The 19,096-nt window shown below is 35.7% G+C and overlaps 4 protein-coding genes, 1 long non-coding RNA gene and 2 pseudogenes across 11 annotated transcripts; 5 read left to right on the top strand and 2 right to left on the bottom strand.

Moving 5' to 3' along the window:
* The first annotated feature begins 253 nt into the window (after positions 1-253).
* Positions 254-3,096, top strand: LOC104734565 (jasmonate-induced oxygenase 2). Its single transcript, XM_010454165.2, has 3 exons — positions 254-1,129; positions 1,496-1,826; positions 2,674-3,096. Exons 1-3 carry the CDS (start codon positions 606-608, stop codon positions 2,926-2,928), a joined length of 1,110 nt encoding a protein of 369 aa, XP_010452467.1. The 5' UTR covers positions 254-605; the 3' UTR covers positions 2,929-3,096.
* Positions 3,097-4,624: 1,528 nt separating this feature from the next.
* Positions 4,625-6,684, bottom strand: LOC104734566 (PHD finger protein ALFIN-LIKE 1). Of its 2 annotated transcripts, XM_010454167.3 has the most exons (6): positions 6,430-6,684; positions 6,290-6,322; positions 5,936-6,158; positions 5,331-5,454; positions 4,960-5,217; positions 4,625-4,849 (listed from the first exon to the last, which is right to left on the bottom strand). In XM_010454167.3, the coding sequence occupies exons 1-5, from the start codon at positions 6,521-6,523 to the stop codon at positions 4,966-4,968; spliced, it is 726 nt and encodes a 241-aa protein (XP_010452469.1). In that variant the 5' UTR covers positions 6,524-6,684; the 3' UTR covers positions 4,625-4,849; positions 4,960-4,965. The 2 variants fall into 2 exon arrangements, with proteins under 2 accessions (XP_010452469.1, XP_010452468.1); XM_010454166.3 differs by having other exon boundaries at positions 4,625-5,217.
* A 122-nt stretch (positions 6,685-6,806) lies between these two features.
* LOC104734567 (tubulin gamma-2 chain) lies at positions 6,807-9,671 on the top strand. The gene is made up of 10 exons (XM_010454168.3): positions 6,807-7,179; positions 7,301-7,613; positions 7,725-8,125; positions 8,263-8,316; positions 8,394-8,498; positions 8,602-8,676; positions 8,769-8,813; positions 8,963-9,091; positions 9,213-9,317; positions 9,398-9,671. The coding sequence occupies exons 1-10, from the start codon at positions 7,051-7,053 to the stop codon at positions 9,464-9,466; spliced, it is 1,425 nt and encodes a 474-aa protein (XP_010452470.1). The 5' UTR covers positions 6,807-7,050; the 3' UTR covers positions 9,467-9,671.
* A 171-nt stretch (positions 9,672-9,842) lies between these two features.
* Positions 9,843-11,834, top strand: LOC104734569 (polyamine transporter RMV1-like). 2 transcript variants are annotated; one of them, XM_087481787.1, is made up of 2 exons: positions 10,072-11,075; positions 11,167-11,834. In XM_087481787.1, exons 1-2 carry the CDS (start codon positions 10,242-10,244, stop codon positions 11,176-11,178), a joined length of 846 nt encoding a protein of 281 aa, XP_087337913.1. In that variant the 5' UTR covers positions 10,072-10,241; the 3' UTR covers positions 11,179-11,834. The 2 variants fall into 2 exon arrangements, with proteins under 2 accessions (XP_010452471.1, XP_087337913.1); XM_010454169.3 differs by having other exon boundaries at positions 9,843-11,834.
* A 1,861-nt stretch (positions 11,835-13,695) lies between these two features.
* On the top strand, positions 13,696-15,172 carry LOC104734570 (uncharacterized). 4 transcript variants are annotated; one of them, XR_015578547.1, is made up of 4 exons: positions 13,696-13,975; positions 14,242-14,295; positions 14,451-14,631; positions 14,815-15,172. It is a non-coding gene; the product is annotated as an uncharacterized LOC104734570 (long non-coding RNA). The 4 variants fall into 4 exon arrangements; XR_015578549.1 differs by having other exon boundaries at positions 13,703-13,975; positions 14,528-14,631; XR_015578548.1 differs by having other exon boundaries at positions 13,703-13,975; positions 14,547-14,631.
* Positions 15,173-16,111: 939 nt separating this feature from the next.
* LOC104737852 (uncharacterized) lies at positions 16,112-17,118 on the top strand (annotated as a pseudogene).
* A 517-nt stretch (positions 17,119-17,635) lies between these two features.
* On the bottom strand, positions 17,636-18,742 carry LOC104734572 (protein POLLENLESS 3-LIKE 1-like; annotated as a pseudogene). The gene is made up of 4 exons (XR_015578270.1): positions 18,534-18,742; positions 18,292-18,443; positions 18,145-18,205; positions 17,636-18,059 (listed from the first exon to the last, which is right to left on the bottom strand). The product of XR_015578270.1 is annotated as a protein POLLENLESS 3-LIKE 1-like (transcript).
* Positions 18,743-19,096: the final 354 nt, after the last annotated feature.

The following is a 19,096-nucleotide window of genomic DNA, read 5'->3' on the forward strand; positions in this document are numbered from 1 at the left end:
TGGTGCAATTGAAACCAATCAAATTTAAAATTGTTCTAATTTACACCAAATTTTAAAATAGATATCAGTTTAAACCTAACCAATTGTGAGTTTGAATCCATTTTGAACTCATCAAACAATTTTCCTACATCCGCCACATATAAGTTCTATTGTCCATAAGTCGAAACGTGTCATTTATTTAGCAAGATTATTTAGTACTATCTTAGAAGACTAGCTAGTATATTTTTAGTCTTAAACTTTGTCGACATTTTGTCATTAAAATAGTTAAAAGCCTATCACACCAAAGATTGCCTCAAACTCAAAGTAATGCTTAGTTTCACATGTCGATCCAATATATTATTTTGTCCTTCTTCTATATCCCAAGAGAGAAATATATTTAAGAAAAAAAAAAGTATAACAATACTTTTTTCACACACGTTTCATTAATAAACAAAGACGTTGCTTTCATCGTCTCTCTAGCCGATTTCTAGATTCTCCTCCACCACCATTTTACCATTCTTTTAAATTCCTTACTTCAATCAAAAAAATTATTATTTCTCACAAGCCTCTTCTTTTCTATCTAAAACGTCTCGCATGAACAAGAAGGATAAATCGAAACAAAGAAGATGAACATGGACATGACCAAGAACAAGAAAGGATCGATGGATGAGTGGCCTGAGCCAATCGTCCGAGTCCAGTCCCTAGCCGAGAGCAACCTCTCCTTTCTCCCCGACCGCTACATCAAACCGGCGTCTCTACGCCCCAACACGACCGAAGACGCTCCCGCCGCGACCAACATCCCAATCATAGACCTTGAAGGGCTTTTCTCGGAAGAAGGGTCGTCCGATGACGTCATCATGGCTCATATATCGGAGGCTTGCCGTGAGTGGGGGTTTTTCCAAGTGGTGAACCACGGGGTCAAACCGGAGCTGATGGACGCGGCTAGAGAGAACTGGAGAGAGTTTTTCCATATGCCGGTCAATGCAAAAGAGACTTACTCGAACTCACCAAGAACCTATGAAGGGTATGGAAGTAGATTAGGTGTTACGAAAGGAGCAAGTCTTGATTGGAGTGATTATTACTTTCTTCATCTTCTTCCTCATCATTTGAAAGACTTCAACAAGTGGCCTTCTTTTCCTCCCACCATAAGGTTCCTCCTCTCTTCTTTAATCATTTTTTCTTTCTCTATTATTTTTTTTAAATGAGTTTTAGTGATGAGTACTTTATTTTTTTGGGGGAGTGTGAGTAGAAAGATCGATTTATATTACTAGAAACAAGTACTGTATATATTTTTTTAATCTTTAAACTATACGGACAAGTGGTACAATATAGGAAAACTTATCCTTTTTAATAGTTTTGATATTTTAAGTTCGTGGTGAGTGTGAGTGAGAATACTGTTTTTTTCCAGAAAGCAAGTGTTGCTCTTTTTGATTTTTTAACGTTAGGATATAGTAAAATACAATCTTGGGGAGATAACTTAATTTTTATTTCTTTTATTTTACGCAAAAAAAAATAGAGAAGTGATCGGTGAGTACGGGAAAGAACTTGTGAATCTAAGCGGGAGAATCATGAGGGTGTTATCGACAAACTTGGGATTAAAAGATGACAAGTTCCAAGATGCATTTGGAGGTGAAAACATTGGGGCATGCTTGAGGGTTAATTATTACCCAAAGTGCCCTCGACCGGAGCTGGCTCTTGGTCTCTCCCCTCACTCCGATCCTGGCGGTATGACCATTCTCTTACCGGACGATCAAGTCTTCGGTCTTCAGGTTCGTAAAAATGACACGTGGATCACCGTCAAGCCTCATCCCCATGCTTTCATCGTCAATATTGGTGATCAAATTCAGGTAAATTATTTAATTAATTGCCGTTTTTGGTTATTCTTTTCCATGTTGCTCATAATCTATAAAATTAAAAAAAAAAACAAATTAAAGTAATTAAGTATATGTCACAAATAATTTACTAGATACATCCTCTCATAAAAATTTATAAATACTTAATCGTTATCTTGTGTCAGAAAAAAATTGTCTATAAAGAAAAGGACAAATGCGAAAGTTGTTATTTGAAAACGAATGAATAAGATGTAAGCTAAAAGTCGCACGTTTTACACATGTTTTTAAACGCAAGTATGATAAACAGCTACCACTTGGTGGTGCCAATTTCTATCACCTTTTTGATTTTTCAACAATTTTTAAAAAATGTAATTATTAACTCATTATTCCGACAACTGAAATTACGTCCTTTTAGATCTTTTCTGTCAACCGGTTTTTATGGACAATTTATATATATATATATATCGGCAATATTATAACTTTATAAGAAAGTAATTAGGATTTTTTTTTCTTTTTTTTGAGACAATCGTAAGTGGCTGTCTCTATATTTTATTACGAAACAAATAGTACAGCAAATCCTTCATTACGCACATGTTTGTGTTTGGCTGTTTGCCCATGTTGCAAGATAAGAAATATTTATTTATACGTACATAACACGATTTTTAAAACAAACACCACATGTGTATATTTGCACAGAAATTTTGTGAAAACAACATAATTTTAGAAAGTCTTCTTTATACAAAATCGTATATATATATAATTAATGTTAATTTTCTAACTTCTTAGAAACTTGATATTGTGTTGTCTAAATTTTTCCTTAGAATCAAACAATTTACATGTTGTTGATATGATAAAAACGCAGATACTAAGCAACGCAACATACAAGAGTGTGGAGCATAGAGTGATCGTGAACTCGAACAAAGAGAGAGTTTCACTTGCTTTCTTCTACAACCCTAAAAGCGATATTCCGATCCAACCGTTACAAGAACTTGTATCCGCTCATAATCCTCCTTTATATCCTCCTATGACCTTTGATCAATATAGACTCTTTATCAGAACTCAAGGTCCACAAGGCAAATCCCATGTTGAATCTCATATTTCTCCTCGGCCTCGTTGATTGTTTAAATTTTTCTTTCTTCCCCATAAAGAAAACAATTAATGTTTTGTAATTTCAGGATATTACATCTGACTTGTATATGTGTACAATCATCATTTATATTTTGAATTTTCAAAGGATCGATGATTTTATCTTCAAGCAAATAACTAATTTACTGGATTACGTTCAGAGATTCTTTTATACAATAGTATTTTCTTATATATATTGTTTATGTTTCAAATGATAGTAGTATCTATTACTATTGGTTTGTATAGTACTCAATTTTTTTGTCACATAGTATATATTGTATTAAATCTCAGAATTTAACGTCTATCAATATCATTTGCACACATTTCATTTCTTAATTAATGCGTACGTCGTCATGTTTGAAAAAAACGTGGTAAAGTTGATAGTGATCATGGTACAGCTAGTTTATATAACTATAATAGAAATGTATAATTGTTGAACTCTAAACGTCACAGATAATATCATTGAACGGTGCTTAATTAACTAATTCAACTACAAAGATTGTCACAAAATGTATAATTGTTGAACTTCAAACGTCACATGATATTATATACTATGCAATATGGAATATCACTGAAAGGTACTTTAATTTTAGTAAAGTCTTGTGATTATTTTGACCTAACAGATTGTTGGAATTGATATATGTTTACCGAATCCCGAACTCGAATCGGAAAAAAAATGATTAGAAGCAAATAAATCTGACAACAAACACACACAAATATTATATGAATCTGTTGGTAATACAAAAAAAGAATTGCTCCACAACGGATGTAATAAATTTTTAAAAGAGCTAAACTCTAAAACAGACAAACATCGACTAATATGATATGAGTATGCTAGTACACAAAAATTGGCTAGCCTCCTAATTACCCCATGTGGATGATATTTGTAACACCATATCCACACCTCTATCTATTATATTGTGAGCCTCTCATTCCCGTATTGGTTTTCTTTGGATCAATCATTACATACAAATATGTCAAACGTTTGCACTACACATACTATATAGTCTATATATATATTACATACATTTATATATAAGTATAAGATTATAAACAGTATTAAATTACAATAACTAGCATGTGCGCTTTCGAGTGGTGGTTTGGCCCAGAGTGTCTATCAGTTGGGTCAATTGTGATTACATATAAATAATATAGGTTGGATACGAAATATATATTTAAGAAAATGCAACTTGTTGCATTTTCATTCACACTATCGACGGTGGCTTCAATTCAATATTTCAATGTATTGAATAATTCAAATTATACAGAAAAACATTACCCTACGTTCAGTTTGATTTTATTTTAGTATATCCCTTCTATTATATAATTTGATTTTTTTTTTATTCTTTTAACTAAAATTCAGATTAATTTTGTATGTCATAAAATTAAAATAACTAAAAATGGCAGTAGGGACTAGAGAGACTACGTGGACAGAGATTTAGTGATGGAATATTCAACAAATGGCTCAATCACTCTCCTGGATCGAGTTTTGTAAAGGTTACTAAACTTAATTATAATTTCTAGAATTTTTACATAATAATATTCTCTGTCAAAGAGTGTGTAAATTTGAGGAAATATATTCAATATATTCCAAAAACATGTGGGTAATTTATCATTATTTTGGTTCTGTGACATCAAAATATTTCCAATGTACATAACACCACTAATTATTTTTTCAGTACAACCACTTAGTTAAAATTACCCATGAGATTATGATGATCAATCATACATATAAGATTGTTTTTTATATAGCCTAAAAGAGATTACACACATAAACGATGAAAACAGAGTCACACTACATATACAAAACACATGGCATATTTGATCAAAAGATGAGGAAGCTTTCTAACCAGCTAATGTCTCTTTGACTACCTCCCTCTTTCACTACTAATTTTATAACGCCCTTTGAGAATCTAACACAAAATAATAGTTTCGTATTCATAAATTAACAGAAGGATGTTTTGCAGTAATTTAAAACTAGAAATAAAAGAAAGGATGATATATGAATGAAAAGATGACTCACACTCTCTCACTGTCTTCCTTTCTTAGTGCAGCAAGATGGGCATTTGTATTGCTTGATGTTATCTGCTTTGGCTGGTGTTATCTTCACACACTTCCCATGGTACCAACGTTCACACACATCACAGCATATCCAGAACTCGTCGTTTGTGTAGTTTCCTCCACAACTTCCACAGAGTGTATCTCCATGCTCGTCGTCTTCATCTTCATAGCTCTCTTCCATCAATTTCGGTGTGCTCTTTGTCTGACCTTCAATTGATCTCTGCAACAATTCAATAACATCGAAACTTAATAATTTTGTTCAAATGGAAGAAGATTGACAAACCCTTATCTGTCTTTGAGTGGTAAAGATTAATAGAGAGTTCAAATTGATACCTTAACGCCGTTTCTGGATTTGCTTCCGAGATCCATGCTTGGTTTATTATCTTTGGTGGGCTTCCTACCAGTCACTACTTCAAAGAGAGTTGGGAGATCGTTGATCAAACTAAATAGACGTTTCCTGCAAATTGAAAACAGAACATACAACATAAGCTCATAGACCCATTATTGTTTACAACTGTTGATTTACATTGAATGGGATGCTACACCACAGGCTCCTACAGAACCATAAAGCAAATAATGCTTTTAGGATAAGTAATAAGATAGTGAAAACAAAGATGTCAGCTCAGAGAAAACATACATGTATCGATAAAAAGGGACCAAACTTAACCATAGAATGTATCCAAATGAAGCACAAGTTCACGAGACAAGGATTTTTGAAAAATGGTATGTAAACTTAACCTAAGAAGGAAAGAAGCTTATTGACAAGTAGAGCTAGAGTGAAAGAAAGAATCAGGAAACAACATATAGTGATGACACAAGCTCATGAGACTGTCCAATTGTTATCATCATTAACACATTAACACCACATTCTAAGTAGCACAGTAGAACTATCTGCCACATTCTATGAAGAAGGGAGAAACAAAGAATGCAAAACGTACCTCTCATTGCGATTAAGGCGAGCGCCGAAGTAAGAAGAAACAGAGAGTAACCAACAATCACTGTGGACAGCAACTAAAGAGAGCCAATCTTTACGCTGCATACCATCTCTTGCGAAATTGATTCCAAGAGCTGGCTCAGGTAGCTCCGGAGGCACTTCCTCAGCTGGAAGATTCACTTCCCATGTCCCATTCGGGTGTCCATACAAACACAGATTCTCCATCTCTATAAGACCCCCAAAAAACCAAAAAAAGGAACAAATTTCTCAAAAAGGGCATCTTTTTTCTTCTTCTGAAGCTTATCAATGGTAAAAACAAACACAGATCCGAAAATAACGGTGAAAAGAGCTCACTTACCCGGATCGCATAAAGAGTAGAACTTGTCAACATCTAGTAAACAAAAAAACACAGCCAACAACAACAAAACGTAATTTAGAAAAAAGCCAACAACTTTAGTAAGAAACATAGAGAAAAAGAGGTTTTTGCGTCGACTCTACCTCCGGAAAGAGCTCGAAGAATACCGGAACGACGACCGCTAAAATCCTTAAAGATCTCTTCGACGGTTCGAGGGTTAGAAGACTCGGCGGCCATAGATAGACCGTAAAGCAAGAATCAAAATGTGGGAAAGACTGTAAGATAGATCAGTGGTGTTAGAGATGGATTGAGGTCTGCATCAATGGTTTCCAAAATCCGATGCGCACGGACACAGAGAGAGAGAGAGAGAGAAAAGAATAAAAGAGTAGTTAAAGCCTAAAGACTAGTAGTAGTAGTATACTTTTGTATTTGGTCTCTGTTTTAATGGGCCTGGCCCAATTTCATTCGAATTGGCCCAGTTTAATTTAGTTTTTTTTTTTTTCTTTTTTCCTTTTTCTTCAGTGTGTTGTGTTTTTGAATTCAACTAAAAAAATTCCCAAACTTCTGATTGATTTCTGGGTTTGTCATTGATGAGTAAAGCTGAGAGTGTGGCCTAATCTATGCCCGTGAGTGAGAGATAGAGAGTGTGCTAATTCAATCGTTTTGATTTTCACCATCATCTTCTTCACCAGACTCGAAACCCTAGTAGGGTTTTATTTTTTTAACCCAACAAGTTTCTGAACCATAAGAGAACAGAGTGAAAGATGCCGAGGGAGATTATTACGCTTCAGGTGGGACAATGTGGGAACCAGATCGGTATGGAGTTTTGGAAACAGCTTTGCCTTGAGCACGGCATCAGTAAAGATGGTATCCTCGAGGACTTCGCTACTCAGGTCTTCCTCTGATTGCTTCGAAATCGTTTCTCAGTCAAATTTTATCTAATAATCGATTTGATTTTGACTTTCGTTTGTTGTATCACATAATGAATTGTGTTAATTTGAAATTGGTGTGTAGGGAGGTGATAGAAAAGATGTGTTTTTTTACCAAGCGGATGACCAGCACTATATCCCACGAGCGCTGCTCATTGATTTGGAGCCTAGAGTTATCAATGGCATTCAGAATGGGGATTACCGCAACCTTTATAATCATGAGAATATCTTCCTTTCCGACCATGGTGGTGGTGCTGGTAACAACTGGGCCAGTGGTTATCACCAAGGGAAAGGTGTTGAAGAAGAGATCATGGACATGATTGATCGTGAAGCTGATGGTAGTGACAGTCTTGAGGGTTTTGTTCTTTGCCACTCTATTGCTGGAGGCACTGGCTCAGGTTTTTAATCATTCCCTATCTTAAGTTAGCTTAATACACCTTCTTACATGATTTCTATTTTGTGCAATACGTTTACTCTCTTGAATGAGTCTTATCTTTTTTCATATGAAGGTATGGGATCTTACTTATTGGAGACTTTGAATGATCGTTATAGCAAGAAGTTGGTTCAGACATACAGTGTATTTCCAAATCAGATGGAAACGAGTGACGTTGTTGTCCAGCCGTACAACTCACTCTTGACCCTGAAGCGGCTTACCTTAAATGCTGATTGTGTTGTTGTCCTCGACAATACTGCGCTGAATAGAATTGCTGTGGAGCGTCTACATCTGACGAATCCTACGTTTGCTCAAACGAATTCTTTGGTGTCAACTGTGATGTCTGCTAGCACAACAACGCTGCGTTATCCAGGATACATGAATAATGACTTGGTTGGATTGCTTGCATCTTTGATCCCGACACCAAGGTGTCACTTCCTTATGACAGGATATACACCATTGACTGTTGAGCGCCAGGTTAGATATCTACCATCAAATCACAAAATATTTTTATGGGACGCTGTTGTGGTATCTTGAACATGTCTTCCAAATGTTGTGTTTGGTTTTTTTTTTTAATTGATTTCATACCCTCTGATGTGAATTATTCTTGGTAGGCCAATGTCATTCGTAAAACCACTGTGCTGGATGTTATGAGAAGACTTCTACAGGTGAGCCATTTGCTTTCTCCAATCTTTTTTTTCCGAAAATTGTTTCAGATGTTCATCTATCATGATTGTATTTGCAGACAAAGAATACTATGGTTTCGTCTTATGCTAGAAACAAAGAAGCTAGCCAGGCAAAGTACATATCAATATTGAATATAATTCAAGGAGAAGTCGATCCCACTCAGGTAAAGTTTATGTAGCAGATTTTTGTTCGGCAAATTGAGGATGAACTAGTCAATTCTTTCTGGTTGATGTGATCTGCTCTGTTGTCTCACTACTTGATATTAGGTGCATGAGAGTTTGCAGAGGATACGAGAAAGAAAGCTTGTTAATTTCATTGACTGGGGACCTGCAAGCATACAGGTTCTAACCGAATTGCGCCTGAAAATTAGTTATTGCTTTTGGCGTTATCATGGATTTGCATCACACTTTTTTCCATATCTTGCTCTCTACAGGTTGCTCTTTCCAAGAAGTCCCCATATGTTCAAACTGCCCATAGGGTAAGCTTATATCACTCTATATTTATTATATATGTCTGTGATGCTGAGAGTTGGTACTCCTTACAATTGATGTCTCGTGCTGTTGGATCCTGCTTTGGAAGATACAACGAAGTCTCTTAACTTTGGTGGTTGGTTTTTTGATATTTCAGGTCAGTGGTCTTATGTTAGCGAGCCACACTAGTATCAGGCACCTTTTCAGCAGATGTTTGAGTCAATATGACAAGTTGAGGAAGAAGCAAGCTTTTCTTGACAATTACCGAAAGTTTCCCATGTTTGCTGTAAGTTGACTGCTCAAATACATTTTGCCTTTGTCCAGCTGATGTTTAATGCAACCCATCCTCCATGAGGTTTGACAGTTAAATGTTGAAATCATGAGAATCTACATGTTGATATGGACAGGACAATGATCTTTCAGAGTTTGATGAATCAAGGGACATAATTGCGAGTTTGGTAGATGAATATAAGGCCTGCGAGTCTCCAGATTACATCAAATGGGGAATGGAGGTATATAAGTTAAGCTTTCCCAATCTATAGTCACACTTATAATGAAGCAACTTGTAATGAAAACTCTATGTCTCTCTCAGGACCCCGGACAGCTTATGACTGGTGAAGGCAATGGTTCAGGAGTTGTGGATCCTAAGTTAGCGTTCTGACCAAAAAAATAAAAACCCAGAGTAAGTCAAAATGATGTTTCACTTATAACTGAGGTTTTTTCAGGTCATCATAGGTTTACGTTGCAATAGGTTTTGGTAGGAGCAGTAGTAATGAATGATACAAAAGTATTGGCAATGTAAAACCTTGAATAGTATTATGATGTGGATGAGTTGCAATCTATGAGATGATTATGTTTCTTGGGTAGTTCTTAAGATTAAAGAGCACATAAAAGTTGCATCTCCTCAGGAGCAGGAACCTTGGAATCCTATGCAAATTGAAATTACAACCAATGTTAAATTTCGAAGATCCCCCTTCTTAAGTCATTATAACAAACTTGCAACTAACACTTAGCTTTGACAAGTGCATAATTATTCTCGACGCATGAATAAAACAAAATTTTCTACAGTGTTTATTTATTTATAAGAATGTATTTATTGACGAATTTATCTAATAGTGTTTTTATTTTTTTGAATAAGAAAAAAAAGGTTTTATCGTTATCCTACATATAAGTAAGGAGCAATGTCGTTGTCAAATAAGAAGAAGCCTAATTTTATTTTCTTTCTGTATTTGAATATATAAATAAACTTGGAGGATTCAACTTGCGTTTCTGGATATTGTTTTCATAAAGTGGAAACCTTTAACCTTCGATTTCGTTCGAGCAGCTCAAAGTTTCCAACTTTTTTTTCTTCCATGTTTCTTGTTTCTTCTAGCTCTGTTGTTCCGTCTACGTCCAAGCAACTTCCCTAGCAGTTCTTTTTAAGTCTTTAATTCTCGATGACTGAGCTTAGCTCATTGACTATTGATTCCGCCACGCAAAAGCTAAGAACCTCCTCCACCGGAAACCCACCTTCTCCTCCTCCTCACATAAGCATAGGTGTCACCACCGCCGTTGAAGCTCCTCCGTCTCCGGAGAGACCCGTCAACAAGATCAAGAAAATAACGGTATTGCCACTAGTTTTCCTGATATTCTACGAGGTCTCAGGTGGTCCGTTTGGGATTGAAGACAGTGTTAACGCAGCAGGACCTCTGTTGGCTATTGTTGGGTTTATTGTCTTCCCTTTTATATGGAGTATCCCTGAAGCACTCATCACCGCTGAGATGGGAACAATGTTTCCTGAGAACGGTGGTTACGTTGTGTGGGTATCTTCAGCATTGGGACCTTACTGGGGGTTTCAACAAGGTTGGGTTAAATGGCTAAGTGGCGTTATAGACAACGCTCTGTATCCCATTCTCTTCCTTGATTATCTTCAATCTGGAGTCCCGGTTCTTGGTAGTGGAATCCCTCGAGTCGCTGCGATTTTGGTATTGACTGTAGCCTTGACTTACGTGAACTACAGGGGTTTAAGCATTGTCGGTGTAGCAGCTGTTCTTCTCGGTGTTTTCTCGATCCTTCCCTTTGTGGTCATGTCTTTCATGTCTATTCCAAAGCTCAAACCTTCGAGATGGCTTGTGGTTAGCAAGAAGACGAAAGGTGTTAAATGGAGCTTGTATCTCAACACTCTCTTCTGGAACCTCAACTATTGGGATTCGATTAGTACGCTTTCGGGAGAAGTTGAAAACCCGAGTAAAACGTTACCGAGGGCTCTGTTCTATGCTCTGCTTCTTGTGGTACTCTCTTACATCTTCCCGGTTTTGACCGGGACAGGAGCTATACCTCTTGATCAGAACCTATGGACTGACGGGTATTTCGCTAATATAGGTAAAGTTATAGGAGGAGCTTGGTTGGGATGGTGGATTCAAGCTGCAGCTGCGACATCAAACATGGGAATGTTTCTTGCTGAAATGAGCAGTGATTCTTTTCAACTTCTTGGAATGGCTGAGCGCGGGATGCTTCCACAGGTCTTTGCCAAGAGATCTCGCTACGGAACTCCATGGGTCGGGATACTGTTCTCAGCCTCTGGTGTGATTCTCTTGTCATGGTTAAGCTTTCAAGAAATTGTGGCTGCGGAGAACTTGTTATACTGTTTTGGAATGATTTTGGAGTTTATTGCATTTGTGAGGCTAAGGATGAAATATCCGGCTGCATCACGGCCGTTCAAGATACCTGTAGGGGTTTTGGGATCGATCCTCATGTGCATTCCTCCAACAATATTGATCGGTGTCATCATGGCGTTTACTAACCTGAAAGTTGCAGCCGTGAGCCTTGCGGCTATTGTGATTGGGCTTGTGTTACAACCTTGTCTTAAGCAAGTGGAGAAGAAGGGATGGCTCAAGTTCTCAACCAGCTCTCACCTACCAAACCTGATGGAGTAAGGACCGAAGCTGAGGATGCTAATGTTCTATTTTCTTAGATATATAACCTTCGCTGAACACTAATGAAAAAATCATGAGTTTTTTAAATAATATTTTTATAATTATTATTCTAAATCACCCAAATGATATAAACACTAAAACTAATTTTGGAATGCATCTATCATATTTTTTTCTATCTTAAATGTGATGTTGTGGAAAATAAAATAGTAGTAAACTCCCAAAAAAATATTTGGGCATATGCGATATTAGAAAGACAATGCGAAACGCAAATCAGTCGAGACGAACAAGTCCAACTCGGCAACTCCTATCATCCGCTCTAACTCATGTATAGCTTTCTTTTGATTCATTTTCGGATTTTCCATCAAAACTCATGACTTAGATAGAGGTGCTTGGTTGTGTAAGATCTACAACCAAACAAATATATGGGCCAAGATATAGATTGAAAAATCAACAAGAATCTAAACCGAATGTAATTATAGAACCAAATTTCAGACCTATGATTCACAAATTTTTTTTATTTCTTTACAATAATACTCCTTTCATCTCTTTTTAATTGTAGTTTTAGAGTAATTTTTTTTGTTTCATATTACTTGTCGTTTTATATTTATGATCCAAATATATGAATCAAATTTCTAGTTTTGTCAAATAAAATAGTATATTAATGAAAGATAAATAAAAAAAAATAATTATTTTTTAATCTGTGTGAAACTACCTAGACCAGTAATATGAATTGAACAGAGTATTCAGTAAGTTATTTTTTTATATTAAAAACCATTTAGTATATTTACCGCCAAACAAGATTAAATATAACCAAAGCAAAATTGACTAATGCGAATGTCAATACTCATGAGATATATTTTTTGATAACAAGAGGCATTTATGGTTTCTACAACAAAATATGAAAACAAAAACTATATCCATAAACATTATGCTTCCAAAAACTCAATAAAAATGTAATAAATAGAATAAAATACATTTGATCTTTTAAAGCTAGCATCCCAAATAACAACTAATATGAATCAGAGGGGTATTCAATAAGTTATATTGTTTGACATCTTTGGAATCTTGGATGCATGCAAACATACTTACAAATTCGAATCAAAATTTTCATTTTTGTTTGTAATTACTCTTTACACCAAAAAGAAAAAAAGAAAAAGACTTTAAATGCTAAGAATATAGTTTTTTTTTAAATCAAATTTAGCTTATATAATTATTACCTTGGACGGATCGAGCACCAAAATCTTGTCAAAGAGATCTAGAGCTTTGGGATCAAAAAAGCTATGGAAGAAAGATAAAAAAGAGTTAGTACTTCTATTTTTAATATGCTTTTATGTTATGTATGTTTTAAATTTATGAAATACAATAATTTTCTAATTTTATAAAATATAAAAAAAAATTAAACATTTAATCTAATTAAAATTTATTTAAAATATTTTTATTTTGAACATAATATTTTCTGATAAATAAGATATTTATGATATTTGCACTTAGATTTCTGATAAATAACATTTTCATGTTATTATTGTAAGCATCCATTTCCAAGTTAAATATTTTCATATGATAAAAGTAAATAAAATACTAAACAAAAATAGTTCTAAAAGGTAATTCTTCTCTCTTTCCCATAATTATTAACCAAAAATTTAAAATCAATTTCTAAAACAAACATCCTTTTGAGAGATAATATATTAGGCTAATTTTAAAATATTGTTAGGCTAATTTTATAATATTTTTTTTGGTAGAAATTTTAGAATGCTTTGTTTTGTTTCCTTTCTTGTTCTTTTAACATCTTTATATGTTAGTATCTTATTAGTCTAAGAATATCTGTAAATATATTTTACCTAGATTTACTTCAATCTTATGAATTTAATTTAAATATGGCCCATTTAACATAGAACCGTTGCTGTAAGAAGAATCGGAAGCAACCCGAAAGCAACTCACAAACTACTATACGTGTCAAGCTCTGGTTGGGTAACGAGAAAATTGAAAAGACAAAAAAAAATTTGCCCATTTTCTTCTTCTTTTTTTGCGACTCTCTCTCTCGACGGAACAGGCGGTTCTCTCTACACTTGAATCGATTGATTTTTGACACCAATTTTATACTGTCCCCTCTTTGAATTGTTTCGTCGTCTTCAGCTCTTCATCGGCCGTTGTACTTTCCAGTGACAAGAAAGAGAGAGAGAGTTCGGAGAGACAGATCCTCATCGTCTTGGTTCTTGTTTCTTCCTCGATCTGTCGATCTTCTCCTCCGATTTAAGGTAAAGAAACCCTCTGATCTACTACTTGATCTTGTGATGGATCTCGATTACTATTCGAAGTTACTTCGGATTCGATTTTGGTTGAATTTAGATCGGTCAAAACTATTGGAGATGTTTTGATCCGATGCCTTGTGCTATTTGAGATGTTTTGATCCGATGCCTTGATCCGATGCCTTGTGCTGTTTGATCCGATGCCTTGTGCTGTTTAAAGCTGCCGAGTGTCTACTATAGAAATTAATCTACCCCCTGGTAAATGCATGTGTTAGGTTGATATCGCTGTGGGTGGATGGCATTCGACAGCATTAACCAATGAAGGAGAGGTATTAGACACTCGTATCTAAAGCTTTGTTATTTCATTGATGATTTTGTCACAAACACTTGGTGTGCATAGGCGAAAGGTTTGAAAACTATGAAAGTTTTGTCTTTTTTTTTTTTACTTTATAACATGTTCCAAACTGTTATAATACGTTGATAGAGCCATTTTTGGATTGTTTATGGAGACATAACATACTTTGAAGTCTCAGAGTGACCATAATGTACTACCATTGGAAGAATCATTTGAATTGTATAGGGCTAGTGATAGCTGAAAGACATTGAAGGAGCTTGAGAAAGCGATTATAGTTTATTGGGATGCCAAAGATAATGTGGACTATAAGGTAACACTGTTTCTCTATTTCCATTCTGAATCACTAATGTCTGTATTTCTGAACTAACACAACCTCCATTCTACTGAACTTAGCAAACCTTTCTTAACACAAAACTCTTTGAAGTCAAAAAGCTAAGATTTTTGTAGAGTGTGTGACATGAGTCGAGAGTAGAAGAAATTTGTTGAATTTCAGGTGCAGAAAAGGCTTAGCCAAGTGGAAATGAAGAACTAGGAGGCGGCGTATCAGGCGTGGTTGGGTTACTACAAATCTCAGAAGATGATTGCAAGAGACACTACCAGACTGGTGGATTCAGCCGCAGCATGGGACTTGACAACCCACCAGCTATCGTAAAAAATGTTCTTGGCAAGATGGGTCTCAAAAACGTTCCTGGTCTTAGAACCAAGTAGATTTTTTAAGCTAGTGATTTGCTTTTGTCTGAAAACTTTAATGCTTTGTAAGTGTAATCTCTTGTCATTCTTGCTACACTTTAGACTTTCTAACTAAAACATCCGATAAAAGTTACCTTCTTATGAAAATCTTTTGCTTGTAATGGCTAGTTACCATGAGTATTCTTTCATGTTTTGTTCTTTTAAATTGGAGATTTTGGTCTTTAAACTGCAGGTGCAGGATTTCATTTTTAAAACTGCAGGTTCTGTTTTTTGTTCCTCCAGGTTTTGGTTTTGAAAACTGCAGTTTCTGTTTTGATTCAGACTTGAGGAAAGCTTTGCAGCTGGTGCTAGTTCCCAAACTCTTCTTTCTCATTCATTCTTATTCCTATTTTCTCATTCATTCTTATTCCTATTTTCCTATTCTTTCTCATTCATTTTTATTCCTATTTTTCTGCATCTCTTGATCCTTCAATATCTAGTCTATTAAATGTCTGTTTTGCTTGTTTTTGATTCAGATTCTGCCAAAAACAATAGCTTCTTTGATCATTACACAACATTTAACTTTTTTATTCTTTTTTCTTTCTTTTGATTTTGTAGTTTAAGCAATCTTGCTAGAGAGGTTCACTAGTGGAAGGGTAATTTTGTTTAAAATTGTTAATAGGTTGCTTAGATTAATTTAACATTAATTATATGTTTAGTTTAATTTTGAGCAACCTAGTACAAGTTCTCCGTGGAGATGGTAGAAACCTTCGCGTACGGCATCAGATTTTTGAGACTTTGCAACTTATTTCCAAGAGTCAATAAAAGTGAGACTTGCATTAAAAGTGTTTATTCTTGATTCTTGTTGAATTATTTTCCAAAGAAACATACTTCCATTTCCAAGAGTCAATTCAAGTCTCAAAAATCAGACTTGAATTGACTCTTGGAAATGGAAGTATGCATGTTTCCTTGGAAAATAATTCAACAAGAATAAACACTTTCAATGCAAGTCTCACTTTTATCCTTTGTAACCCTAATCGGAGTACGTGAACTCCTGTTTCATGTTGTATATAAAGCGCTCTCAGAAACCTTACACCTTCCACTCGTTGCTCTTCCTTTTTTCTCCCTTTGCTTCTTTCTTCCTCTTGAAAGGTTTAGTGCAATTCCAAAAGAAGAAAATGGAAGAAACTCTTAGCAGCATTGATTATTTCAAAGTATTAGCAGATTTGATTTCTGAGAGCGTCGCACCAACATCGACACCAGTGCAACACCGATCTAGTGGGTTTTCATCACATGATTTGATGGCTGAATTGTTTGAGAGAACTAAAACCTTATCCAAAGCTGAAGTCACCAAAACAGTTTACAGAGCTGTTGGCATTGCCTTGATCAACTGGAGAGAACTAGTGAGTCTGGTAAAGCAATTATCAAATCAGTTGCTGCAACTCTAGGTATTCGAATCAGAGACAAGGGTCAGAGAAAGCTTGCCCTAACAAGCAAAACTTTGACTTTCTCAAGAATGATCGCTCTCTTCCCTCATTTGGCTAGCCGCCAGCTAATCCTCTCTGAGACAACTTTTGTCAACAGGTTTGCTCCTTTCAATAATGCCAATAGATTTCCTGCTCAGTCTCATAAGCTACCTATTGCTATGCTTCACACTGGATTTGCTGGTCTGATTCCAAGAGAAAGTGAGGATATGGCATTCATAGACCTCATTTGCATGTGTCACATGGCTTTTATGGCTGAGTTCTCTCTTTTGATCACTCCTCAAGAACATAGAAGTTTTCATGCATTGTACGAGAATCAGAAAACGTATAACGAGGCTGCTCGTGGATCTGGATCGATTCCTGATGAAGATAGGATCGTTTACCTTCTGGCTTTTGGGTTGTTGTCTTGTGATAGTCTTGATAAGATGTTGGCAGTTGCTGCAAGGGTTTCAACTTTGATTGGAGGGCAAGAAGCAAGTGTTACAAGAGACAGCTTCACAATCGTTGAAGGACATGTCAAGATTGTAGGAGATGATGCTAAGTGGCAGGAGCTATTGAAAAAAGCCAAGAAGATATTTGATGCTTCAAGCTCAATGAGGTCTCAGTCTCAGGTTACTGCCGTTGACTCCTTAGATGGTGTTTGATTTAATGAATTGGCTCCCTTAGGGTGCTTAGCTTCTTTCTTTTGTTTCGTTTGATCTTGTTTTTGATTTAATAAATTGGCTCCCTTAGGGTACTTAGCTTCTTTCTTTTGTTTCGTTTGATCTTGTTTTTATTTAATAAATTGGCTCCCTTAGACTTTATCACATTACTCCAAAAGTCCAAAGAGAGTTTAAGATTATGTCATTGATCCAACAAGAGTTGGGAGATGGTTGATCAGATCCATGTCCTTAGGGCAACCCCAATGGGGGTTATATTTTTGGGCCTCTTAAATTTTTTAATTAGTATATTATGTACTTTTAGTAAAATAAGAACTTTGAGAATCCTAATTAAATTTTTTTCCCCGATGGTAGGATATAATTTTGAGTCTATTATATTTGAATTTTTTTTTTTGAAAATAAATAATTTTAAGTAGAATATGAAATTATAGCATTTCAAATATATGTTTATAAATTTTGATTAGTATAACTTTTTATTTCATTTGAGGTTGATTAGTATAAATGTTTAAACATTTCACATTTTATAAAAATGAGAAATTCATGAAAAACATGGAGAGTATGCAGAAAAAAGAAAGAGAACAACAACAAAAAGACGACAAAGGCAAGCTTGAGTATGAGAATTTCAATGGTTAATCCACCGATCCATCTCTTTTGGTTCGTTTACTTTCCCTGAAGAGATGTTATCTGCAGAGCTACTTCTCAACAATTCTTCTGGATAATCCGCTACTCTGGCCCGTTCTCTTTCTGCTAACATATCAGTATCCCGTTCAAAGGACTTCCAAAATGATTCGTTGCTCCATTGATTTCCTAGAGACCGTCTTACATCCTCAAGCAGAGATTTAGCTTCCAAGATTCTATCCATACGTATCAAACAGACCGCAAGATTGCACAGCTTGTTATTGTCAGGCTCCAAAGACAAAGCATTCCTATCACAGTAAAAACCCATTTTACATGTTAAGGCAATGAAAACAATACCATGTTTTAATAAGCTCAATGGTCTGTCACACAAACCTGTAATACTGCTCTGCAATTCCATAGTTATGAAGCAACCCAAGCTAAGTTCCCTAGAATCCTATATTCAACAAAGTCAGAGAAACTACTCTTAAAGCGGAAATAGGAGATATCTAGTGGTGGGTATGCACAAACTTCAGTTCTTACCGCGCTTTCTCTTGCTCAATAGTCTTGTTGTTCTGCTTCCCGTAGCTTCTTTTCACAGCTATGATCCTACCACCATAGTGCGTGTCTTGTTGCTCTAGTGTTTTCAGTTTGTGTTCAAGCAACTCTGCTTCCTCTTGAATCCTCCCTGACTTCTGCAAAATCCACCAAACCAATCATAGTTAACATACATGAGCACAGAAGTAGCTTCACAATTAGTCATCAGACTGAGAAAGTTGTTATACCTTGTAGAGATCAAGTAACAAGTTATCAATGGAATCTTGGGATTCAAAAGGGCAGAGATATCGATAAGACTTGATAGCTTCGATTCCTTTCATTAGTTCAATCCAACTGGTTCATAACTAGAGCCATGTCTTTCAGTGCACTATCAACTCGATCTCCAGCTTTAATCGCAGCCCAATACAACGAGATTGCTCGATTCAGGTCTTTAGAAACCAACTGTTCTTGAAAACAATCCAATGTCAATACCAATACCAAATCTTTAACAATATCATCCAATGTCAATACCAAAACATTAAACAACATGAAAAACATGGAGAGTATGCAGAAAAAACAAGATAACAACAACACAAAGATGACGACGACAAGCTTGAGTATTACCAGGATTCAATCCGGGAACAAGACCCAGCTCCACGGTTCATGTGTTCCTCATACTGACCAGGATTCAATCCGGGAACAAGAACCAATTCCAGTTCAATCTCCTTCCATTCCAACCGATTTAATATCCTCCGATTGGCCTCTCCAGATTCAATCTCCTCTGATTCCATAGCGTTTGATTCCTTCCGTT

The sequence above is a fragment of the Camelina sativa genome, chromosome 13 (genome assembly GCF_030686135.1).
Source record: "Camelina sativa cultivar CO46 ecotype springtype chromosome 13, ASM3068613v1".
NCBI classification, from domain to species: Eukaryota; Viridiplantae; Streptophyta; class Magnoliopsida; order Brassicales; family Brassicaceae; genus Camelina; species Camelina sativa.